Here is a 26,607-nt window from a genome sequence, read left to right on the forward strand (position 1 = left end):
GGTGTCATGTAATTGCTAATATCCAGTGCTTGGGAAAGAGCTCACTGGAACTGAATATCCGACAGCACCTCTACTGCTTGAGTTCCTGCACCTCTTATAGAATATTAGCTAAAAAGTATTGTGGAATACCTGCACCTAAATGTAAACAATATCAGCACCCAAAATGAGTACCTACAACCATTTCAGTCCAAGTCAAGGGCTACTAGTATCCCATCAGGTAGCCGCGAGGTTAGAGCGTCTGGCCAGTAAACTGAAAGGTTGCAGGTTTGAATACTGGGAAAAAAACAAAAACATCTGTCTCTGTACACTTGAGCAAGGCACTTAACCTTGACCCTACTGATGTCTCAGGGGGAGTTGGGATATGCAACAAAACACATTTCCATTACACACTTGTGTGTAACAGGACAAATATAAGCACCCCCAAAATTATTATAGTATTATCACCCTACAAGCCATTAGTGAGCTTTACCCCAGACACTCTGATATGCCTTTAAGTTGCCTGCTGTTAGCTAAAGCAATCAATCACTTTATACAAGTGAGGTCTAATTAAGTGCTGACACTGGTTGCACCATGTACCATGTAGTTCTTCTATAGCTTGATGGTTATCTTAAGTCAAGGTGTATGCAAATTTGGCTTGAACATTTTCTTACCCTAAAATAGTACAAATTGTGATAGATAGTATAGGCTACAATAAAATCACTGTATTGTGGGTCACCTTTAATTCTGTCACTTTCTGTGTCACTGTCCTCCTCGTTGTCTTATGCACTGGCTCTTAACCAAGCCCAAAGGTAGACCAATACAAAGTACCAACACGTTATTGACTATTTTGCTCCACCCCTTACCGAGTTGTAATCCAATCCGATGCCCTGTCACAGGTAAAACCGGCCTCATATTCTCACACTATACCCCAAAAGCAAGAAAAGCCGACAAAACCCGTTCGTTCAGAGACACTTTTGCTCTGGCCCTCATTCCGAGTCGTAATTGAGTTTTTCTGGGAAAGAAGAAGGATCGGATTTACAGTACCAACTAGAAAGTCCAGTTCCACCAACCGAGATGTCACAGGAGCATGACAAGTAAGTGTTTTCAATCACCACTGCAAGTCCATTAGAACCAATGTGTTGAACTCATACAGCATTCTCTACTTTGGTGCAAAAATGAGCCGTCGATATTTGACTGTTTTTGAGGGGTTTTACTTGGTGCATGTGGATTCTAATAGAGTGTGAGAAAGTTTACTTTTTGCCTGTCTGACAAAACGAGGATGATTCAATATCTGTATTTATCGTGCTTGGGATCCGTGAGAGCGCCATTGAGAGTTTACAAGCACAGTTTCACTTGTCGTGTTCCAGCCTGCATGGCACAGGTGTACTGTATCTCTCCACCTGTCGTGCTAGTTCAGGCGCCTGTTCAGAGTACTGTTCTGCCGTTCCGTCTGTCAGTATTTGATTTAGCTTACAATAATTGAAGAAATTCGTCTTAATACCCCCTGGAGGTGTTTGATTTGGCTTTACCTTTGCAAGGCATACGTTTTGCCTATTGTTTTAGGCTACTTTATTGAAATTGAGGCATTATGCATATATTTTCCTATTTATTTTAGGTTTGAAATGCAGTATGTGATGCCTAATCCATGCTTGTAATGTCATTTCTAATCGAAAATTACATTTTAATCGAAAAAATATAAATAATGATTTTTAGAATGATTTTAATCTTTGCTCCAAAGTGGTCAAATGTGGATGTATTTTGTCAGTTTGAGGGCAATGACAAGGAGACTGTTGACTCCAGTGAAATCATACACCTGTTAGGCGTTGGCCCCTATAGTCAAAGGAACAATGTAAGCAAGCATTCTCTCCGTTGTATTGCATACAGACATACAGTCACTGGATGAATAATTTATTTTGACAGAATTATTTAATTGATTGAGATAGTGAATATGAAGAAAAAAAAGGGATTTTGATATTCACAAATAGGCCATTGTTGAAAGGGGGGGGAGTAGGCCAATAAATAACAACTTTTTCGTTTTATGTTTTTAATGTAATTCCAAATGTAAAATGTGTAATTTAGGCCAGCCTATTTCCTGACATCCAACAACGGTGTGAGAGGCAATTGGGGTTCCTCTTCAACATTTCTGGGAAAACAATGTAGACAACGCTATTTATTCAGTGTCCAATTCAATGCTTTTTTTTCCAAATAGAAAAAACGTTAATGCTCCTTTGTTTTAACAATGTATTGCATACCCTATAAGTTATATTGCCAGTTATTAACGAATATATCGGGTTGAAAATCCCTAACGCCTCAATTTTACCCGGGAAACAGTTTGTGAATGAAACAATTAGATATTGGATTACTAATAATATGTTTACCTTGACCAGTCAGAATAAAAGCCTTTTCTGTAGTAACTATAGCTTGGAAACAAAAGGAAATCAATCCATAAATTCAGTGTATGCCACTCTGGAGAAGCGTTCATGTGAATTGAGGATAGAAAAGCTATAGGTATCATATCTCACGCTAGCTTTTATTTTATAGGATCATAGGAGACATTTTGTTTGTAGATATATTTATTGAATGAAATAAATATGCCCAGTGTAGACTTTAGGTCTGAGAAGTCGTCATTGTTTGCACTTTCAATATTGTTCCCACATCCCACTTGAAAGCTCTAGGGTTCTGTTTGTGACTGTAAAATCATTCAGTTAAAAATAAAACTACTGAGTAATTGTGTGATCATGTCATATAACACACTACACTATTCCAAGTTTGACCTTCACCCACAATTGACAGAAAGACTGCATTGCTTCTCATAATACAATGGTGTAGACCTGGGCCTAATAGGTTAATAATAAGTGCCTTATCAAGTCCTAGAAGAATAAGATTTGTATTGATTTCTTATACTGTAGAGTTACCTACCAACATGTAAATTAGAACTACATTGACCCCCTCCCATACACCTAGCCCCTTCACTAAACACCAGAAGAAGGTGTAGCCAAGTCTTTTTTTTTTTTTTTTTTTTTTTGTTCCTCTTCGAGAGAGGATGCATTACTTGCTTTCTTTGGGAGTGTATTCAGTTAAGCTTGGTGATGATGATGATGACGATGGCGATAAATGTTCTCAAACAGGTTCTCTAAAAATAAAACAACAACCCAGTCTGATAAACCCTGGAATGTTGCACTAGATCCTTCTGTGTAGATAACAGACAGGTAACCAATAGGAAACACTTAACAACAGACAGGTAACCAATAGGAAACGCTTAACAGCAGACAGATAACTAATAGGAAACATTCAATAGCAGACGGGTAACCAATAGGAAACTGTTGATCATCATGAGCTGTCACACTGGAAGAGCCAGTCTTTTCTCCGAGATGCCATAATCTCACAAATTGCTGAGATTTGTTGCACAATCGTCTTGCTTGTACAACAGGTCTGGAAGATAAAGTGTGACATTGTTGATCTCTCCAACTGTTAGTTGGTTGTGAACAAGGCAGTGATTGTTGCTCTGACTGTCTGTTGATATATTACGTGCTGTCAGTCTGGCGTATCCATCTGATGATTCACTGTCTGATTTTTAAGTGAACCAGTTAGAGAAACAGGGTCACATTAACTATATTAACATATTTATAACTCAGTCCATCTTAAATGTGTAGCTTATTATTATTATTATTATTATTATTATTATTATTATTATTATTGCAGCTCCTGGTTTTGACATGTACTATATGTAGCACGAGTTGCTTTCTCCCATGACATTGTCACGGCACTCCTCCTAACCTCTCTCTCTCTCCTCTCTCCCCCTCTGCCAGTAAGAGGGCAGTCCTGGTGCTGCAGAATGATCCCAGCTACGGTCAGCGGCGGCCATTCACCAACGAGGACGAGGCGTGGAAGTCGTTCCTGGAGAATCCCCTGACGGCCGCCACCAAGGCCATGATGAGCATCAACGGGGACGAGGACAGCGCCGCAGCCCTGGGCCTCCTCTACGACTACTACAAGGTAACATAGAAGTGACAGAACCAAGGCTGGTTATTACCGGTACAGGAGCTGTATTCCCTCACAGGTGTCATGACACTCCTATAAGGTGTATATGGCTGCACTGTAATTGATTATTATCAATTCATGATTCATAACAGCACAGCCACAAATAAGCTCCCCACTTGGCAAGCATCAAAATGACAACCACACAATTTGAACCATTGTGTTTATTAATGATTTATAAACCCTTATCCACTAGTACGGCCTATGAAATATGTATGCACTCACTAACTGTAGTCGCTCTGGATAAGAGCGTCTGCTAAATGACTAAAATGTAAATGTAAACTAAACGACTGAAGTAGCTTTACTCAAGACCTGTGTCTTCCAGACTTCATTTGTGAAGCAGCCACAGCACATTGACTGGTTGCCATTTTGTTTTCCATGTAGACAGAGATGGTTCTATTGGATGTGGTCAGACTCACAGCGGCTGTGTTTACCTTCCCATGCAGGTTCCCCGGGAGAAGAGAACAATATCTCAGACCAAGACAGACTCACTGGGCTCTGATGTGGATCCCAACAAAAGGTATATGTAGGTATAACATCCCTTTTACAAACCAGAATTTGCCATGGTAATGCATTTTAGCATTATGTTTTGTTTCTGTGTGTGTGTGTGTGTTGGTTGGTTGATATCCACGCGATACCCACGCCCCACCTGTCTATGGTCCTTATTTCATATTAAACCAATGACATTTTACCTGCCCTGTTTTTTTTAATTGTTATTTTTAATTGTTCTTGCTCAGGCACTTGATGACCCCCCTGCAAGAGACTTCCATGGCGTCAGCGGAGAGCAGGATCCAGGTTCTGAAGGGCCCCTTTAACATCCTCCTGCCCAACCAGCTGCATGGCCATGACAACAAGAGGGGAGTCCCTTTCCCCTCCCCAGACACCACTGTCACCGTCTCCATCGCCACCGTCCCCAACTACCCCAATGTCAAGATGGAGGGGCCCTCCAACAGCTTCTCTGTCACAGTCCCCAACCACTGCTCTGAGTCCGACAGCCACACGGTGGAGTTCGCCCGGCAGCTCACCCACAGCCAGTTCAGCCCCAGCACCCAGTCCCGAACCCCCGACTCCACCTTCCCAGAGAACTATAAGGACGGTCACCAAGAGGTGTGTAAACATACTCAACAACAAGGATCCAATAGCCTTTTCTCTCATCTAAAACCCCCCAACCCTCCCCCACTTTCAGATCTCTCTCTCCCCCGTCAGACAATACCCCTTTTACCTGAGCCTCTGGAGCCTACAACAGTGGATCTCAGCCCTCCCTGTTTTATTTGAATATGCCAAAATAGCGGACCAGCGTGTTATTATGCCATTGTCTGGCCTACACAATAAAGTGCTGTACTATTTCCCCCCTACAATAGCCCAGGCCCTTTCTCTCTCCTCTCTCTCTTTCTCTATTTAACCTGGAGGGGGATTACCTTGAAAAGGGATAACCCAACACAACCCCCTTCACACAGGGGGAGGGAGGGAGGGAGGGAAGGAGAGAGGGAGGGATTGGAAGGGAAGTGGTTTGTTTCCCCTTCACTGAAAAAGAGAGAAAGCGGGCAAGAGAGAGGGAGAAAGAGAGAGAGAGCTCCCTTGACTCCCTTTAACCCCTGAAAGCACTAGCTACAGCCTCGTCATGGATGCTTGTCTAAATCCAAGCCCTCTCTCCTCTTTGTGTGCCGCAGGTGTTCTCCTTCCCAGGGGATCTCCAGTTACGCCTGGCCTCCATCGCGCCAGAGGAATACACCGCTTTTGACACCGTGCCGGGGTAAGCCCGCCGGCCGCCCGCTGTCGCCATTCAGGCCCTGATAGAAGACTACTGAAAATAGCCTCATTCACCACAGTCACCTGGGAGTCACCAGATTCCCTCAGTGTAAAAGGCACAATGCCAAACAACAGGGCCTCTGTGACGCTACGAGGAGTTTGGGTCACGATCAAGTCAATGGGAAGGGATTGATGAGTGGGGCCTTAATGTGAAGGCATACCCTTTCCATATCCTGAAATCCAGACCTGTTTTGTGCCAAACATATGACACAGAGTACAAGGAGTGGAATGTCAGCACAAAACAGGTCTGGATTTCAGGCTACTCTTTCCCTAAAGGAAAATACAAATGTACTATTGTAACCAATACTTATTTCTCTATTAGGAATAATTTTGAGTACACCCTGGAGGCGTCCAAGTCGCTGCGTCAGAAGACAGGTGACGGCACCATGACGTACCTGAACAAGGGTCAGTTCTACCCTATCAGCCTCAGGGAGATGGACAACAGCAAGCAGCTTCACCACCCCATCAGCAAAGTCAGGGTAAGACCACACCACAAAGCTAGCTAGTCTCATTGTTGAAGTACCAATACATGATATGAGTAGGTCTCATGTTAAAGATACCTCTGGTGAAAGGTTAGACAGAATAAACAGAGAAATCTTAGGCGAGTTGGTAGCTATTTTGCTAATAGTAGCTTTTAGCTACTAACAGGTCTGATCTCGTTAAATTGAATGTGTCAGTTGAGCTAACATGTTTGATGGCCCTGGGATTGTGTGCTCCATTTCAGAGTGTGGTGATGGTGGTGTTCGGGGAAGAGAAGTGCAGAGATGACCAGCTGAAGCACTGGAAGTACTGGCACTCCAGACAGCACACAGCCAAGCAGAGGTGTCTTGATATTGGTAAGAGCCCATGCTACTGGAGTCTACATCACACACATCTCCACAATAACTCCTAAAGGGAAGTTTAAAGGACTAAAGAATACATTAAAGGCCTGATTTACGGTGCGAAGCACAAGGAAAAACAAAACACTGGCTAAAACATTCATTGCTTTACCCTTTAAAAGTGTTAATGAACCTGTTTTATTACTTCTGGGAAATAACAGGTGCAAATTTCCCATTACAAATGCTTACTAAATTAGGCCATAGTTTCTTATGTTACATAAAGTCTCCAGAAGTACTTCATGAATGGTGACGAATGCATTTGATCATATCTACCTAACACTCTTACCATACCATCCTGCACTGCCACTGATTCACTGTTGTTCCCTGAATTGTTGTGCAATCATCACCCTCCATTTCCTCCCTCCTGTCACATGCTGTCTCTGTCTCAGCTCAAGGAGGAGCAGGCAGCTAGCCAAGGAGCCAGACAGACAGATCCACCCAATGAACAACACAAACTGGGCCTGTATTCAAAAAGTGTCTCAGAGTAGGAGTGCTGATCTAGGATCAGGTCCTCCCTAGTCCATATAAACTTAATCTTATTCATTAATACTCATTGGTTGAATCTTAACAAACCTCTTTAGAACAATACACCTGATTGGATAAGGGAGGGTGAGAGTGTGGGTGGAAATGGGACAAGGCCAGTTGCCCTGTTTGTTAATAATACCTGTGTAAACTGGGCTCCATGGTGGCTCCCTGTCAGAACAATCCAGTAACTTAATTTTCTGGAGGTAGACTGATCAATCTTACTCTGCACGCACACACTGTGAAAAGAAAGCTTAATTCTGCTTGACAGAGGAAAGTGTATTGTCTCATTTGCAGTCTGAATTTGATGGAAGGACTATGGGCGAAAGGTGACTGTTGATACACCCTGCTTGCTTTGGATTAAAGTAGTCAGTCAGTCAAAAACGTAGAGGCGCCCTACTTAAACAGTGTGGTTTGTAGTAAAGGGCTATAGGCCAAGGTGTGAGAGTGTATTGGTGATCCCTAGTAAGGAAGTTGATTGTGATTGGTCAGAACTTAAAGTTGGCGACCAAGCACCTAGATTTCCGAATTTCTCGCGTTATTTTGTAAAATGGCAGAGTGAAAATGGCTCTGAAAGACTTGGAAGTACAATAATGCGAGACTAGGAGGCCAATACCACAGAGGGAGCTTTTTTTATCCACACCTTTGAGGATCGACTTCACTAGTGTGGGAGCACATTCTCAGTACTTGTATCTAAAACAAGCTACTGACCTGAGCTTCATTCTTATGCAACGCTACTAAGACAATGAAATCAACCCTATCCTTATAATATTGTCATCCTTCCTCCAATAAAATATCAGAAGTCTCCTTCCACCACTCCATACATCAACTTAGCCAACTTACTGTAGTTTCATAACTTAGCCACGACCGCAGCCCCTTTTCATTGAAAGTCTAATGTCAATGCTAACAGTACAGTCCATTATGTGTCCTGTCGTTCCCAGCTGACTACAAGGAGAGCTTCAACACCATCAGCAACATCGAGGAGATCTCCTACAACGCCATATCCTTCACCTGGGACATCAACGAGGAGGCTAAGGTGAGATACAGGAAACATACCTTGGGTATGAGGAATGAGAGGAAAAAGGTGAAGGGAGATGGAGAGAAAGTTGTAGGTCAACTTGTTTATCCCTACAACACATCAAATCAAATCAAATGTGTATTGGTCACATACACATATTTAGCAGATGTTATTGCTGGTATAGCGAAATGCTTGTGATCCTAGCTCCAACAGTGCAGTAATATCTAACAATACACACAAATCTAAAAGTAAAATAATTAGGAAATATAGAAATATATACAGTACCAGTCAAAAGTTTGGACACACCTACTCATACAAGGGTTTTTCTTTATTTTTACTATTTTCTACATTGTGCAAAGCTGTCATCAAGGCAAAGGGTGGCTATTTGAATAATTATAACACTATTATTCTACAAAATAAAGAAAAACCCTTGAATGAGTAGGTGTGTCCAAACTTTTGACTGGTACTGTATATATATATATATATACTGTATGTGATGGGATGTATAGACATTGTGGACAGCATATGGATATAATATATAGTATATCTGAAGGATATGTAGGATAGAATAGTATATGTGGTCAGATGAAGCAGATGCTAAGCTACAGGACTGTTTTGCTAGCACAGACTGGAATATGTTCCGGGATTCTTCCGATGGCATTGAGGAGTACACCACATCAGTCACTGGCTTCATCAATAAGTGCATCGATGACATCGTCCCCACAGTGACTGTACATACCCCAACCAGAAGCCATGGATTACAGGCAACATCCGCACTGAGCTAAAGGGTAGAGCTGCCGCTTTCAAGGAGCTTATAAGAAATCCCGCTATGCCCTCCGACGAACCATCAAACAGGCAAAGCGTCAACACAGGACTAAGATCGAATCGTACTACACCGGCTCCGACACTCGTCGGATGTGGCAGGGCTTGCAAACTATTACAGACTACAAAGGGAAGCACAGCCGCGAGCTGCCCAGTGACACGAGCCTACCAGACAAGCTAAATTACTTCTATGCTCTCTTCGAGGCAAGTAACACTGAAACATGCATGAGAGCATCAGCTGTTCCGGATGACTGTGTGATCACGCTCTCCGTAGCCGATGTGAGTAAGACCTTAAAACAGGTCAACATTCACAAGGCCGCAGGGCCAGACGGATTACCAGGACGTGTAGTCCGAGCATGCGCTGACCAACTGGCAAGTGTCTTCACTGACATTTTCAACCTCTCCCTGTCTGAGTCTGTAATACCAACATGTTTCAAGCAGACCACTATAGTCCCTGTGCCCAAGAACACTAAGGTAACCTGCCTAAATGACTACCGACCCGTAGCACTCACATCTGTAGCCATGAAGTGCTTTGAAAGGCTGGTCATGGCTCACATCAACACCATTATCTCAGAAACCCTAGAACCACTCCAATTTGCATATCGCCCCAACAGATCCACAGATGATGCAATCTCTATTGCGCTCCACACTGCCCTTTCACACCTGGACAAAAATAACACCTATGTGAGAATGTTATTCATTGACTACAGCTCAGCGTTCAACACCATAGTGCCCTCAAAGCTCATCACTAAGCTAAGGATCCTGGGACTAAACACCTCCCTCTGCAACTGGATCCTGGACTTCCTGTCGGGCCGTCCTCCAGGTGGTAAGGGTAGGTAACAACACATCCGCCACGCTGGTACTCTACACGGGGGCCCCTCAGGGGTGCGTGCTCAGTCCCCTCCTGAACTCCCTGTTCACTCATGACTGCATGACCAGGCACGACTCCAACACCATCATTAAGTTTGCCGACGACACAACAGTGGTAGGCCTGATCACCTACAACGATGAGAGCCTATAGGGAGGAGGTCAGAGACCTGGCCAGAACAGCAACCTCTCCCTCAACGTGATCAAGACAAAGGAGATGATTGTGGACTAAAGGAAAAAGAAGAGGACCGAGCACACCCCCATTCTCATTGATGGGGCTGTAGTGGAGCAGGTTGAGAGCTTCAAGTTCCTTGGTGTCCACAACACCAACAAACTAACATGGTCCAAGCACACCAAGACAGTCGTGAAGAGGGCACGACAAAACCTATTCCCCCTAAGGAGACTGAAAAGATTTGGCATGGGTCCTCAGATCCTCAAAAGGTTCTACAGCTGCACCATCGAGAGCATCCTGACTGGTTGCATCGCTGCCTGGTATGGCAACTGTCTGTAAACAATTGTTGGAAAAATTACTTGTGTCAAACTATAGTTTTGGCAAGTCGGTTAGGACATCTACTTTGTGCATGACACAAGTAATTTTTCCAACAATTGTTTACAGACACAGTATTTCACTTATAATTCACTGTATCACAATTCCAGTGGGTCAGAAGTTTACATACACTAAGTTGACTGTGCCTTTAAACAGCTTTGAAAATTCCAGAAAATGATGTCATGGCTTTAGGAGCTTCTGATAGGCTAATTGACATAATTTGAGTCAATTGGAGGTGTACCTGTGGATGTATTTCAAGGCCTACCTTCAAACTCAGTGCCTCTTTGCTTGACATCATGGGAAAATCAAAAGAAATCAGCCAAGACCTCAGAAAAAATATTGTAGACCTCCAAAAGTCTGGTTCACCCTTGGGAGCAATTTCCAAACACCTGAAGGTACCACGTTCATCTGTACAAACAATAGTACGCACGTATAAACACCATGGGACCACGCAGCCATCATACCGCTCAGGAAGGTGACACGTTCTGTCTCCTAGAGATTAACGTACTTTGGTGCGAAAAGTGCAAATCAATCCCAGAACAATAGTAAAGGACCTTGTGAAGATGCTGGTGGAAACAGGTACAAAAGTGTCTATATCTACAGTAAAACGAGTCCTATATCGACAAAACCTGAAAGGCCGCTCAGCAAGGAAGAAGCCACTGCTCCAAAACCGCCATTAAAAAGCCAGACTACGGTTTGCAACTGCACATGGGGACAAAGATCTTACTTTTTGGAGAAATGTCCTCTGGTCTGATGAAACAAACATAGAAGTGTTTTGCCATAATGACCATCTTTATGTTTGGAGGAAAAAGGGGTCGCTTGCAAACCGAAGAACACAATCCCAAACGTGAAGCACGGGGTTGGCAGCATCATGCTGTGGGGGTGCTTTGCTGTAGGAGGGACTGGTGCACTTCACAAAATAGATGGCATCATGAGGAAGGAGAATTATGTGGATATATTGAAGCAACATCTCAAGACATCAGTCAGGAAGTTAAAGCTTGGTCGCAAATGGGTCTTCCAAATGGACAATGACCCCAAGCATACTTCCAAAGTTGTGGCAAAATGGCTTAAGGACAACAAAGTCAAAGTCAAACTTCTGACCCACTGGGAATGTGATGAAAGAAATAAAAGCTGAAATAAATAATTCTCTCTACTATTATTCTGACATTTCACATTCTTAAAATAAAGTGGTGATCCTAACTGAGCTAAAACAGGGAATTTGTACTAGGATTAAATGTCAGGAATTGTGAAAAACTGAGTTTAAATGTATTTGGCTAAGGTGTATGTAAACTTCCAACTTCAACTGTAGGTAGGTGTTTGTCTGCCGTTGAGGCCACATTCTTTTACCTGTCATTGCCATTGTTTAGCTAATGTGATGCACATACAAGGGAGGCCTTAGGGGCTAAGACGTGCCCAACAATGGGAGTTGGAATGAGGAAACGCGGCAGGGGGGCAGAAAACTGGATTTGACAGCTAACGATGGAATCCTGTCCGACCGGGTTCGAGGGAAGAGCAGTATTCCACTGTTCCTGACCAGTTTTTTTGGTCGTGAGGGATGGCGTCAACTGCCAACCTCCCAGACGGTTGTGAGGGATGGTGTCAACTGTCAACCTCCCAGACGTTTTAGCTAGCGCTTTGTGTTCGTGTAGTGCTATGACACTGCTACTGTTGATTGTTCGACTGTAACCTGGGATGTTAACACAATTAGGCTAACAAATAGACGGGCAGACAAGACAGTACCGCAGTTCATAAATCCCTTGGATCCCCTGAGGGAGACACACACAGACACACACACATAACCAGGATGTGGTCTTCTCGTCTCATGACCCGAGGCCTGTGTCCATAGGATAGAGGATGTTCATCCTTGTGTGTGTGTACTGTGTATAACCACCTGTTTGTACTGTGTAGAATCACCTTTGTGTACCCACCACTCTGCCTGTTTGTTAGAACCACAGATGAGCCAGGTGTAAGGTGTCACACTAAGGATGATGTGTAAGACTGATAGGACACATAGTCACTGCGTTTGTGTACGTATGCGTGTGTGTGAAAGATGCTTTACCTTCTCTCGTTGTGCCCCCTGGTGATTTGAAACGTAGGCACACACAGTTTACTCTGAAGGCAGAAGTGAAACAGAAGTCAAAGCAGGAGCAGCCTTTCCCAAATGTTGACACCCTTTGGGTTTCTTGATAGGACATACTCCTAGGATCATGAGAATAGGTCATTATATGATGAGATCACCTTTACTGAAGATGAGTAATTGCAAAAACATTTAAATGGAACATGTAGCTCATGAGACTATGTTGCGCCAGACATGACTTTACATGAAGTAAGCCATATAGTTACTTACTACTTTGGTTAACCGGTCGGCTATTTGATTAAACCAAGCATCTCATTTAGAAAACTAGTTCAATTCAGCTTAAAATTAACTACAAAATGTAGTTACTATATAGTTACTATGTGATTATAGAAATAAATTAACAGTTGTCACTACATGATATCTGTGCAAACTTGCAGTTAACGTTTCTCAGTGGTTATAATATTAAGTAAGCATATTGACATAGTACTTTCTAAAGAAAGCGATGTTTTGAAATTGCTTTCAGCAACCTTCTTTTAGTGGTTGCTAGTAGAACTGAGTCAACATGTAATTACCACTGTCTGCCAAAAGAGGGAGACACACACTAGTTCAGTAAAGACTGCACGTACAAAAACAAGGAACCAGACAGAGATTCTATGCTCTTTGGAATTCAGTGGGAGTGGAACCAGTGGGAATGCTGTCGAAAAAATATGACCTAATTTACTGTGCATGGAACATCAGTCATTGACAAAGAATACAATCCAATTTCACCATTTGCATTATTTTAGCTTTTTTCTACAACTATAAAAATAAATTTCTATACAGAATAAACAGGGTCTAATGCCTTAAGTGTAAGATACTGTACCATGCGTTGTGCACAATCACTATAGTGTTTAACATAGTGAGGCAATGGTACACAAATCCCCCCCCCCACACACACCATTTGTTGTTATGCATGGTTTTAAGGTACCTGAATTACTCAACAAATAAAATTCCCACTGAAAAAACAACATCCTGAATCTTCCTCCTCTTCCTCCTCCTCTTCCTCAGATCTTCATCTCGGTCAACTGCCTAAGCACAGACTTCTCCTCCCAGAAGGGGGTGAAGGGCCTTCCACTGAATCTGCAGATAGACACCTACAGCTACAACAACCGCAGTAACAAGCCAATCCACCGGGCCTTCTGCCAGATCAAGGTGTTCTGTGACAAGGGAGCTGAGAGGAAGATCAGAGACGAGGAGAGGAAGCAGTCTCGCAGGAAGGGCAAGTGCACCGACCTCACCGCCAGTATGGGAGCATGTGAGTGCCCACTGAGCATAGACACATAGAAATGAGCATAGACACATAAACACACACAGGCGCAAGCACACACATACACACACAATAATATACTGAACAAAAATATAAACGCAACATGCAACAATTTCAAAGATTTTAATGAGTTACAGTTCATATAAGGAAATCAGTCAATTGAAATAAATTCATTAGGCCCTAATCTATGGATTTTACTTGAGAATACAGACATGTATCTGTTGCTCACAGATAACTTTTTTTGAAAGGTAGGGACATGGATCAGAAAACCAGTCAGTATCTGGTGTGTCCACCATTTGCCTCATGCAGTGCAGCACATAGAGTTGATCAGGCTGTTGATTGTGGCCTGTGGAATATTGTCCCACTCCTCTTCAATGGCTGTGCGAAGTTGCTGGATATTGGCGGGAACTGGAACACCCTGTCTTACACATCGATCCAGAGCATTCCAAACATGCTCAATGTGTGACATGTCTGGTGAGTATGCAGGCCATGGAAGAACTGGGACATTTTCAGCTTCCAGGAATTGTGTACAGATCCTTGCGACATGGGGCCGTGAATTATCATGCTGAAACATGAGGTGATGGCGGAGGATGAATGACACGACTATGAGCCTCAAGATCTCGTCACGGTATCTCTGCGTATTCAAATTGCCTGCTACGTTGTCCGTAGCTTATGCCTGCCCATACACCCACCGCCACCATGGGGCACTCTGCTCACAAGATTGACATCAGCAAACTGCTCGCCCACACGACGCCAAACACGTGGTCTGTGGTTGCGAGGCTGGTTGGACTTACTGCCAAATTCTCTAAAACAACGTTGGAGGTGGCTTATGGTAGAGAAATTAACATTAAATTTTCTGGCAACAGCTCTGGTGGACATCCCTGCAGTCAGCATGCCTATTGCATGCTCCCTCAAAACGTGATACATCTGTGGCATTGTGTTGTGTGACAAAACTGCACATTTTAGAGTGGCCTTTTATTGTCCCCAGCACAAGGTGCACCTGTGTAATGATCATGCTGTTTAATCAGCTTCTTGATATGCCACACCTGTCAGGTGGATGGATTATCTTGTCAAAGGACGAATGCTCACTAACAGAGATTAAAATAAATGTGTGCACAATATTTGAGATAAATAAGCTTTTTGTGCGTATGGAAAATGGGACCAACACTTTACATGTTGCGTTTATATTTTTGTTCAGTGTTATATGATCTATTCTTGCAACGATACACATCAACAAGGCTCATCATTTGTCATTTTCGACCCCCCCCCCCCCATAGATGGTGACGTCAAAGTCCCTCTTCTTCAGAAGCGTAATGATGTCACAACCTTCAAGATGATGACTGACTTTGAGACTCAGCCGGTTCTCTTCATCCCTGACATCCACTTCTCCAACGTCCAGCGCCATGTGAGTACCCCTATACACTGATCTATGGTCCGTCTTGCATTTCACCTTCTAATGGTGAATGGTTAGGATTTGGGCAGGGTAAGCTGACCCTAGATATGTATCTTAAGGCAACTTCTACCCAGACATGACAGGGTCAACATCCTTGGCCAGGTAACCGAATGCAGGGTTATGCAAAGTATGCATACCACCTAAATGTTATGGGATGGTACCTGTGACATTCAAACTGATATTAAAACAGTTTAATTTTCCTGATATACTGTAGGTGTGGTGATAAGGCTGTTATCAGATTAATTGGGACAAAATTATAAACGCCAACCCTTTTTTTAGCGGATTCCAAAAAATCTACCTGTGTATTTGCATTGGGCTGTATGTAGGCTGCACAAGTGGACCACAACAGCCATGCATTTAGAATACATCGTAGTTATACCTACTTAATTGCCATGCAAGTGCAAGGTAGAATTTACTATAGAGTACCGGTAAGTATACAAATGATATGTTTTGTGATAAGATAAGAGCACATACTGTACTTGGTGCAGATTCAATGATACAAATCTTATCAAAGGGCATTTGAATGCAACTCCCACCAGCCACTGACTACCAAAGAGTCCAAACCACCCCCCACCATGTTTCCTTCAGACTTCTAAGAGCCCCTCATTCTGACACTCCTTCACTAAATACCAGGTGTTCTTTAGTGGGTGGATATCCCCCTAAGGCTATCTTACTTTAGAGTGTAGAGGCTCTGCCTATGCATTGTTAATAGATGAGTTAGAGACCCAACCTTAGTGTTTGATGTCCAAGCCCTGAACACCATTGATGTCCAGGGATTTTAAGGGGATCTGCTGTGCATTATGGGGGATCAAAATTCCAGAAACTTTCACAATATTCCCAGGTTTTATGGACTTTTGAAATCCTATAGGGGAATGTGTTATGTCTGTGCCGTGTTGTGACCCTGCATACCCAGCGCTCCTCCTATCGGTCACTCCTCCCCAGCTGGTAGGGTCAGGGTGTGAGTCAGAAGACATATTCCAGACACCACACTCTGGATCATTGCGTTAGAGCTCGCCACTCAGAGAGTGGTACTAAGCAGGGGTTGGAACAAAAATTATTTTCCAATCGTTTCATTCTGAACAGAACCATTCTTTTTTTGGTTCCGTTCCACTGTTCCGACCAGCAAAATGAAGTTCTGAACTGGTTCGAACCCAAAAATAGTAGCGGTTTATATTGTTCCTTTCTATTCCTTTTTAAACCTTTGAAATACAATATTTTGTACATTTAGCTCGACATTAAATTACTTCACCAATCATTGTGGCTAGAGCCGCTTGCTATGGAGTGGGCAAGCTATTTACATGCATTGAACAGACGAGTGTAGGGCGCAAGATGCAACTAATATTTTGCAGGTGGGGAGAGAGCGAGAGAGGTTGGAGGAGGAGGCTTGGCTTGAAGCGCTGGGCATCTTGTTGTTATGACATGCATTAAGATGTGCGTCACATTACGTGGTTCCCGGTGGGTAAAGAGTTTCACAACTCCTACTCAGCACAAGGTGACCTCAAGCCAACCAAAACTCACAGGCTAGACTTGCCAATTGGCCAGGACTTTGTAATCCTGTAATATCATGGGATCAGGGGTTATTCAGACTGGGACTTTCCAGTGTGTTCTAATAGGGGGAGATAGCCTTGGGATTGGCTGATGTGTGTGTTTATGTGCCAAAGATCTTACATGGTGCTTCAATGAATCAAAACATGTTTGGAATCACTCTTAAGCATGTATAGCAGATTAAAAAATATATACTTTTAACGTAATTGATTATTTTAAGCCCGGTGCTCTTTGAATAAGGCACCTAATACATTATGTCTAGAGTAGACTGCACCTGTTGCACTTGTGACTTGGTTTGACACCAAGGTGAGAGGAGACAGAGGGTAGTGTAGCTCTGTCTGTCTGCGTGTGGTATGTCAGGTCTCTCAACATTACCCAACAGCACACCTCTAGCAGTGCTCCCAGCCAGCGTGACATAACATGGCCTTCAGGTTGGATGCAGGAAGCATAGAGTGAAGCATTTCCCCTTGATTTTTAGAGCCAAGAATATACAGAGTCAATCTAACATGTTTTTAGGTCTCATGTTGAGACCAAATGTTCCAGGGCCCTGTTTGAACACTAGCAATGGATTCTTCCTTCCTTCCTGCTGTGAGGTCATCAGAAATCAGACCGAATTGGTGAAAGCCACATTTACTTCTTCAACCTCAATAGATCACTAATATTTCAAGGAAATTAGTAAGGAAGGATGGTTTAGTATATAACAGGGCCCAAGTCATTGCAAAGCTCTGAGAATGTTGTCTGTACAGTGGGTATGTTGCCAACATTGGGGACCAGGATAGACAGTGTTGTTTTGCTGAGACATTTTCAGCTTCCATGAATTGTGTACAGATCCTTGCGACATGGGGCCGTGAATTATCATGCTGAAACATGAGGTGATGGCGGAGGATGAATGACACGACTATGAGCCTCAAGATCTCGTCACGGTATCTCTGCGCATTCAAATTGCCTGCCACGTTGTCCGTAGCTTATGCCTGCCCATACACCCACCGCCACCCTATTGGCTACAGTGGCACCAGGGTCCTGTTCATTAGGTTTAAATGTTTAAAAACATATTATTGCAACAGAAAACAAAAATCTGTGTTTCTCATTGGTAGTGTTCCTCCCTGTTTCAGTCCGTTTGGTGCCTAATGAACATGACCCAGCTCAATGAGTTCACTGATTTCTGGGCCACATGGCGCTACTGAGCTGCAGAGTGGACTGAGCTGAAAATAAACCTTTCCTGTTTACTTTTCTGATCCAGCCTGGAGGGAAAACATTTATTTTGGTGCACAATTGGCAGTTGGATCCAAAATAGCAACCCAGTAAACCTCCAGCACATTTATCTGTGACTGATTAGCAGGGTGACTGGGTTTCCTCTGAGAATAGCCTACATTGATTTAGCTCTGGTCCAGGTCGTTAGTGCGCTCTGCTCCACTACATAGTAGAGGGGTGCACACTAACAACCTGGACCAGAGCTAATATTGATTATAGCACAAGTTACCGGGTTTGTCGGTTTCAGAGAAATATCACTCCTCTTGTGCTGCAAGAATGGCCTGAACAAGAAAATCCTATAAGTGTGAGTCAGAATAAGTAAAGTATACCAGCTGTAGCTCAGCTGGTAGAGCACGGCGCTTGAAACGCCAAGGTAGTGGGTTCGATCCCCGGGACCACCCATACACAAAAATGTATGCACGCATGACTGTAAGTCGCTTTGGATAAAAGCGTCTGCTAAATGGCATATTATTATTATTATTATTATTATTATTATTATTATTATTATATCCAAAACACTGTCATTAAATTTGATTGAAGAGTTCCCCAAGGATTGTTGTCACTGCCCACAAAGTCCAATCGACCTATTTTCTTGCACTTATTTCCAAATGCGGTCCATATCAGATAAAATCACCTCTTTGATATGTAGGAATGTGTGTTTTCACCCTTGACCCATATCACTCACTTCTCTTTCTCACTCACTTCCCTTTCTCACTCACTTCTCTTTCTCACTCACTTCCCTTCTCACTCACTTCTCTTTCTCACTCACTTCCCTTCTCACTCACTTCTCTTTCTCACTCACTTCCCTTTCTCACTCACTTCCCTTTCTAACTCACTTCTCTTTCTCACTCACTTCCCTTTCTCACTCACTTCCCTTTCTCACTCACTTCTCTTCTCACTCACTTCCCTTCTCACTCACTTCCCTTTCTCACTCACTTCCCTTTCTCACTCACTTCCCTTTCTCACTCACTTCCCTTTCTCACTCACTTCCCTTTCTCACTCACTTCTCTTTCTCACTCACTTCCCTTTCTCACTCACTTCTCTTTCTCACTCACTTCCCTTTCTCACTCACTTCCCTTTCTCACTCACTTCCCTTTCTCACTCACTTCCCTTCTCACTCACTTCCCTTTCTCACTCACTTCCCTTTCTCACTCACTTTCTTTCTCACTCACTTCCCTTTCTCACTCACTTCTCTTTCTCTCCATGCAGCCCTTCTCACAAGAAGATGGAGAGGAAAGGTGAGTTCCTGGAAACACACATTTTACACTTGTTTGTCTGTAATTTGATTTAAGTGGGTGGAAAACGGCTGGAGAAAATAAAGACAGTATGGTCTAGGACCTTCCTGCCACTTCTCTGTGAGAGGGCCTGTGTGTGTGTGTGTGTGTGTGTGTGTGTGTGTGTGTGTGTGTAAACGCTCTAAGCCAACTTTTCGTGTGTGTCCGTAGCAGCTCGGGCATGAAGAGATTACCCTACGCCAATGAGGATGAGTTTGGTTCCCCTCCCAATAAGCTGGCCAGAATGGACGAGCCCAAGAAAGGTATGATGTCTGTATGTGGGGTGTTTTTGTGTTCTATTTTTTATTTTCTTTATTTTTTTACCTTTATTTAACCAGGTAGGCCAGTTGAGAACAAGTTCTCATTTACAACTGCAACCTGGCCAAGATAAAGCAAAGCAGTGCGATAAAAACAACAACACAGAGTTACATATGGGATAAACAAAAACGTACAGTCAATAACACAATAGAAAAATAGAAAATATATATACAGTGTGTGCAAATGTAGTAAGTTATAGAGGTAAGGCAATAAATAGTCCATAGTGGAAAATAATTACAATTTAGTATTAACACTGGAGTGATAGAGTTGCAGAAGATGATGTGCAAAAACAGATACTGGGGTGCAAATGAGCAAAGTAAATAACCATATGGGGATGAGGTAGTTGGGTGGGCTAATTACAGATGGGCTGTGTACAGGTGCAGTGATCAGTAAGCTGCTCTGCCAACTGATGCTTAAAGTTAGTGAGGGAGATAAGAGTCTCCAGCTTCAGAGATTTTTGCAGTTCGTTCCAGTCATTGGCAGCAGAGAACTGGAAGGAATGGCGGCCAAAGGAGGTGTTGGCTTTGGGGATGACCAGTGAGATATACCTGCTGGAGCGCATACTACGGGTGGGTGTTGCTATGGTGACCAATGAGTTAAGATAAGGCAGGGATTTGCCTAGCAGTGATTTATAGATGACCTGGAGCCAGTGGGTTTGGCGACAAATATGTAGTGAGGGCCAGCCAACGAGAGCGTACAGGTAATAATGGTGGGTAGTATATGGGGCTTTGGTGACAAAACGGATGGCACTGTGATAGACTACATCCAATTTGCTGAGTAGAGTGTTGGAGGCTATTTTGTAAATGAGTCTACTGTTCGTTGTCTGTCTGTGTGTGTGTGTGTGTGTGTGTGTGTGTGTGTGTGCCCACCAATACACTGTGTATGCACTACTGATAAGGTGTCTCACAGTCACTGTTTACCATCCTCCCTGGTATGAGACCAGAGAGAGGGGGAGGTATGCAGAGGGAGGAGTGTGTTATTGTGTGTGCGTGTGTGTGTGCGTGCGTTGTTGTGAATGTTATGGCTTGCTCCCTGAAGGCCACCTACCCTCCCTACAAACACTGCCCATAGACATAGAGGCACATGACTCCTTAAGGCATCTGCATGCTTACCAAGCCGAAACAGTTTGGTATAGTTTGTGCATATATTATGACGACATTTTGTGACGTTTTTGTTCGTTTTGGACTTCGGTGAGGGTTTTTGCGCTGTTCGGGCACACACATTTTTTTCTGGAGGCAAGCCGAAGTTCGGAGCCGAAGTCTACGCCCCTTCGTCAGTGATTGGTCAACGTAGGGATTCTTCAATAAAGTCTTTGTTGTCATTCAACGAGACATGACTCGTTTTCATGCACATTTTTTCATTGAGAAATACTGCACCGAACATCTTAGTTAGATGTAAAATTGCGCTACTAAGATCTCTAAAAATGTATGACAAATTTATTGAGTTATCTTTTATTAATTCTGACTATTTTGAGGAAGTGTATACTGACTACGGCGTCTCAAAATGGACAAACAGTACTATTGACGCTTTCTTCTCGTTTTTCAAGCGAAGGTCTTTTAAGGGAGTACCCAAGCACACTTGTTCGGTTCGGCTAGCCGAGTTTGGCTTGGCACCAGCCGAACTGAATAATGCTGACACCTTTATTCACCCAGTCCCTGAAACACACTCATGCTGTATTCCCCCCTCCCGACGGCATAACCCAATATCACTGTTCATTCTCACCTCTCACTCACAATTCACACACAAGGACACACTCTTCACCCTTCATCAGCATATGGACACGCACGCATGCAAGCACACACGACTTGCACACTGTTTGTATTGAGAAGCTTTTAACGAAAAGGCTTTTTTAAATGTAGTACGGGAAGCTTAGTATAGCGAATGATGTCATAGTCACCATTGCAGAAACTTGAAGTCAGAACACACACCAGCCAGGTCACCCATGATACAAGTCAGTATTCGACGTCCATCCATGTCTTAGGACGTCAGGAGATGATGCGGAAACCGACCATTAGGGGCAACAGTGAGCGTTGTTACCTTCAAGTAGGTTTTGGTTTTGCTAGAGTGTTGTGGACGGGGATGGTGGATGGGCGTTGATTCCAAAGGTTGCAAGTTTGAATCCAGTGAAAAAAATAATTTTTTCCCCCAATTTCGCTGCAACTTCCCAACGGGCTCGGGAGAGGCGAAGGTCGAGTCAAACCTTAACCCTAACCTTAACCATTCAGAGTTAATGCCTAATCTTAAGAATTTGGCGTTAATACCTGAACTTAACCCTAACCTTAAAAATTCGGAATTAAAGCCTAAACGTAACCTTAAACACTTTGAAATTTGACGTTTGGAACAACTTCGAATTTTGACGTTTGAGAAACATGGATGAACGTCTAATTCTGACGTGAGACTGTGAGAGCTGGTAGACACACACACCCTTGGTCAAAATCCCCTTTACGGTCACTTGTACTAGGGCTGCCAAATTCCCTTTGATATCATATCCAGTGTCAGTGAACCAATAGATCTATTTAGAGCACATCTATTCTGAGTATCAGGTTGGAGTGAATGTGGGTGGACAGTGGGCAGCGTGGTAGAGTGCTTGAATATCCTCCACGTGTGGGAAGTTACACTCCAGCCCTACCTGAGCAGTGTGCTGCCTCGCTCAGGATCACAGACTGGGGCTGAGTTTGACCAGGCATCCTGCCAATGCTAACCCAGAGGTCTGGGAAGAGGCTGGGCAGACAACAAATCTCTGGTCTAGAGAATGACTTGGTCTTCCCAGTACCAGAGTACCAGATGGACCAGAGCCTTGAGTTTGGCCCCTTCCCAGACTGGAATGTCCTGGGCTAGGGTGACAGGGGCAGGAGGTCATGGGGGCAGGTTGTTGTTAGTTATTCATTGTGGTTTGGGTGTCAGACTGCTGTGTGTGTGTGCGTGTGTAGCAGGAGGAAGCGGTACTCGCTAGGCAAGCAGCGTGACGTCCGTTGCACGTATGCGTGTTCACGTGCATGTGTGTGTTTGTGTGTGTGTACGTATATGTGTGTTTGTGCGAATGTGTATTACTGTCCCAGATCTGATAGAACACTGTGAGGTATGGGTCACTTGAGACAGGGTCATAGTGAGAATCTCAGTTCAAACCCACATAAAGGGCCTCACCACCAGTCAGGCTGCTTAGCAGATATCTGACTCTGCCAATAAGTTCATGTGCTGTGTGATTTGGGGTGTGTGTCCTGCTATGACTTTGGTTTTGCGAAACCTAGCCCCATTTGAGTGTGTTTGTGTGTATATTTATGTATGTTTGTGTATGTGTCCCTGTGTGTGTGTGTGTGTGTACATGCCTGTGTGTATGTGTGATCAGTATGTCTCACTGTACCCCTCCTCTCTCCTATGTAGTTCTGCTGTATGTGCGTAAGGATACCGAGGAGGTGTTTGATGCTGTCATGCTGAAGAACCCCACACTGAAAGGCCTGGTGGAAGCAGTAAGTTTCTACGCAATACAACTAGAGCATAATAATATAATAATATCATAATATTATAGTAATAACACAGTAATATGGCCATTAAGCCCTAAGTGCTTTACAGTTAATCGTCATTGTATGTGGCCCATGCAGGAATCAAACCCACAACCCTAGTGCAAAAACATGCTCCAAACAACTGCAGGTTCAGAACCACAATCCTCCACTAAAGTTTATGAAACAGATCACTTTTACTCATAAAGTCAAACTTCACACCCACAGAACCACCATGATAGTGGCTTAGAAACAGGGTGAGCCTGTCCCTAGTGGGGTTTCATAGGGTCAGTCAGGGAGGGACACCCAGGGAGACAGCCAGACATATGGTGTATGTTATGGGAGGCTGGTCACATCGCATCACTCCAGTGACACTAGTGTGGGTGGCTCTGTTTGTGTCACGGCCCATTCTGCCACACAAACTCCTCTATCGTCTACCCTGAAATTACCCATGGCCACTATCTATCTCGCTCAGCTTGATTATCATAATTCAAGCCAGCATCTCAGAGAGAGCGAGAGAGACAGAGAGGAGACACAACTCAACCTAGATGATTATTTCCTAGAAATGGAGGGACGGATGGAGAAAGAGAAAGGGGGGTGCCCAAGGAGGACAGAGGCATTACCACGTGTAGGGTCTCCCTTCAGGTGGGGGGCCATGGTGGCTATGGTTCTGATTAGGGGGTCTGTCTGGCGTAGTGCACTAAGACAAAGGGTATAGTGGACATCCCTCAGCAGGGGACACCAGGCTGTGGGGAACTCAACATGGGTCCCCAACCGCCTCCACAACAGGCCAAATGAGTTGTGACAGGGCCTCTTAGTTTCCCGGGGAGGGGAGAGTGGGCAGCTGGGGGCAAAGGGTGGCAAAGATACCATCATATGTCTCTTCCCATTTCTCTTCTCTTTCCTGGTTGAATTTTGATTAATTTGTTAGGGTGATCTTTTTTTTATTCATAGAAGATGGAAAACAAAACATTAAGGCATTGTAAAAAAGATATATATAATGGAGTTATTGAGTTACATTTTTTATAGGAGTTATTGAGTTACATTATAAAGGAGTTATTGAGTTACATTATAAAGGAGTTATTGAGTTCCATTTTAAATAATAAAAAAAACACACAAAAAAACAACAAGTATACAACATAATGTTACTTCAAAACAAAGCAAGCACCAGACCTAGGTTCAAATACTATTTCAAACATCTCAACCACCCTCACATACATTGTCTCTTCTTTCAAACAAGAGACTACTGGATAACAAGTCTTTGTTGCTCCGCTTCTTCTAGATATCAGAGAAATACAACGTGCCGCTCGAGAAAGTGGGGAAAGTCTACAAGAAATGCAAGAAAGGGTAAGAGGTTCACATCAATGGTTAAGTTTATTTACCATGATTAAGATCATTCTACAACAAGTAAACGTTATATTTGTGGAGAATCAGGCTTTTTATGTATTACATTATGTATTACATAATAAGATAATAACCATGGAAATAGACTGACTAGATTCTATTTCTAGGATACTGACATCCCTATCTGTCCCTCTATTAGGATTCTAGTCAACATGGATGACAACATCATCAAGCACTACTCCAATGAAGACACCTTCCAGATCGCCATGGAGGAGCTAGGGGGTGTGTACAAACTCACCCTGACTGAAATCTGATTGGCCCAAAGGGAGGGGTGGGGAGTGATTGACACTGTCACCGCCCAGTCTACATAGAGTGTGGACATTGGGCAGCTTGTAAAGTTGTTGTAAATGTAAAGAAATGTGGTTTACACATACACATACACATGGCCTTAGCCCAGTCACCGAACATGAACAGAATGTCTCTGACACTATTCGCAATATCTACAGTCCACTAGCATGGTTCCAGATCTGTTGTTATCAGTCATGCCAATGATCATTGCAGTTGTCGAGACAGCATAAACTGATCTGGGACAAGGCTTAACTGTCCACCTGTCTGAGAGACAGTGTTCTTTGTTATCTGTAAGGTCACTAAGCCAAGTTACAAAGCCACTGCTCTTATATGATGATGGCATTGTGTCGATGGCTTGATGTAGACTTTTGATACATTTTGTGTAACTTTTATATATAAGAATCGAGTGTAACAAGAAGCCCTCTTCGTTTTGTAATAGCTATGTAATATATGTATGTAAAGGCCATTTGAGAATCTTTGTTACAGTACAGTATGTGTGGCGTATTTGTTGTGTGGCTATAATACCTGATGCTATGCAGACAAACCTTCTCTCAGTATCTTTGTGTTGTTCATGGAATACGTAAGAGAAACAGGCTAATAATGCATTGATTTTGACATTAGCATTAGCATCATAGTAGAGTGGTTGGAGATGCATGCTATCCTTTAGCCTGGTCCCAGATCTGTTTGTGCTATCTTGCCAATTCCTATGGTGATTGTCTTGCCAAACATAGCAAGACAGTACAAACACAACTGGGACCAGGCTAGCTATCCTTATGCCTCAGACTGCATTGTGTCTGCCCCATTGGAACTCCATATAGCACTGAAGATAGATCTTAATCGATTAAAGAGGATATTTAGCATGCATTGCAAACACTAATTGTATTGCAAATAGAGGGGATGGTTGGCTCACTGTATTGATACTAAACATCCTGGCAGTATTTAGTATGTATGTATGTATGTATGTATGTACACTCAGTCTGGCAGTTAGTATGATATTATCTGTGTTTGTTGTTACCATATGTGTGTTGAGTATGAGCATGTACTGCATGTGGTTTTCACATGGATTTCTGAATAGAATCGAGAGCAGACATTTTCCCTTATAGCGCTTTAGCATATGGCCTCTTCATAAGTATTACATGTTTTTTATTAAGTAGAAGAAAAAAGTATCAACCCTTCACTCAGCTATGGCCTGAATAGGTTTCAGAACAGGTTGCAGACTCACAACAAAATAGATTTGAGAATGTCTATTAGTGCATAGGAAGTCAGATAGTTAAGGTCAAACCCATTCAGATTGACAGATTCTCCCTATGTCGTTGTATACACACATCAGGTACAGTAATAATGTGATAACATTACATTTGTGTCCATTTGAAAATGTTGAAAAAATGTGTCCTTGCGTACTGTAGAAGCTCCTTTTTGTACCAGAGTACTTAATGTGTATATATTTATTAAGAGAATGGGAAATGGGTTATTTTTTACCGTATATATCAAACAGAATGTTACTATTATTCCTAATATAATGTTTTATTATGTTTCTTGTTTTTGTATGAAATTGTTCTAACATAGTATTTACAGTATATGTCGAGGGTAGGTTGAAATATTTGTACATGTCTTTGTTTTTTAAATGTCTTTTCTCAGATGTTGGGAATATTGTCTCATGTATCATATAGTGTCCAACTGTCCAATAAAAAAAGCTCCAGGAGCTGTACTGGTG

At 43.0% G+C, this 26,607-nt stretch overlaps 1 protein-coding gene across 6 annotated transcripts; it reads left to right on the forward strand.

Annotated features, from left to right (window-relative positions):
* The first annotated feature begins 904 nt into the window (after nucleotides 1-904).
* Nucleotides 905-26,607, forward strand: grhl1 (grainyhead-like transcription factor 1). 6 transcript variants are annotated; one of them, XR_014610019.1, is made up of 16 exons: nucleotides 959-1,073; nucleotides 3,789-3,975; nucleotides 4,464-4,537; nucleotides 4,755-5,124; nucleotides 5,688-5,770; nucleotides 6,149-6,305; nucleotides 6,551-6,662; nucleotides 8,168-8,262; nucleotides 13,605-13,815; nucleotides 15,141-15,268; nucleotides 19,322-19,350; nucleotides 19,561-19,649; nucleotides 23,086-23,171; nucleotides 24,484-24,548; nucleotides 24,745-25,548; nucleotides 25,654-26,594. XR_014610019.1 is itself a non-coding variant. In XM_084143844.1 (15 exons), exons 1-15 carry the CDS (start codon nucleotides 1,054-1,056, stop codon nucleotides 24,857-24,859), a joined length of 1,860 nt encoding a protein of 619 aa, XP_083999970.1. In that variant the 5' UTR covers nucleotides 905-1,053; the 3' UTR covers nucleotides 24,860-26,607. The 6 variants fall into 6 exon arrangements, 5 of the variants coding, with proteins under 5 accessions (XP_083999970.1, XP_083999972.1, XP_083999968.1 ...); XM_084143844.1 differs by having other exon boundaries at nucleotides 905-1,073; nucleotides 13,605-13,851; nucleotides 19,558-19,649; nucleotides 24,745-26,607; XM_084143846.1 differs by having other exon boundaries at nucleotides 905-1,073; nucleotides 19,558-19,649; nucleotides 24,745-26,607.

The sequence above is a fragment of the Coregonus lavaretus genome (assembly GCF_964263955.1).
Source record: "Coregonus lavaretus genome assembly, chromosome: 27".
Taxonomy (NCBI): Eukaryota; Metazoa; Chordata; class Actinopteri; order Salmoniformes; family Salmonidae; genus Coregonus; species Coregonus lavaretus.

What these genes read in the sequence shown, in the direction of transcription:
- grhl1 (XM_084143842.1), top strand. Translation starts at nt 1,054, where the DNA reads ATGTCACAGGAGCATGACAA. An exon ending in ACATCAACGAGGAGGCTAAG is followed by an intron (nt 8,263 to 13,604) that starts GTGAGATACAGG and finishes CCTCTTCCTCAG; the next exon opens with ATCTTCATCTCGGTCAACTG. An exon ending in CACCGCCAGTATGGGAGCAT is followed by an intron (nt 13,852 to 15,140) that starts GTGAGTGCCCAC and finishes CCCCCCCCATAG; the next exon opens with ATGGTGACGTCAAAGTCCCT.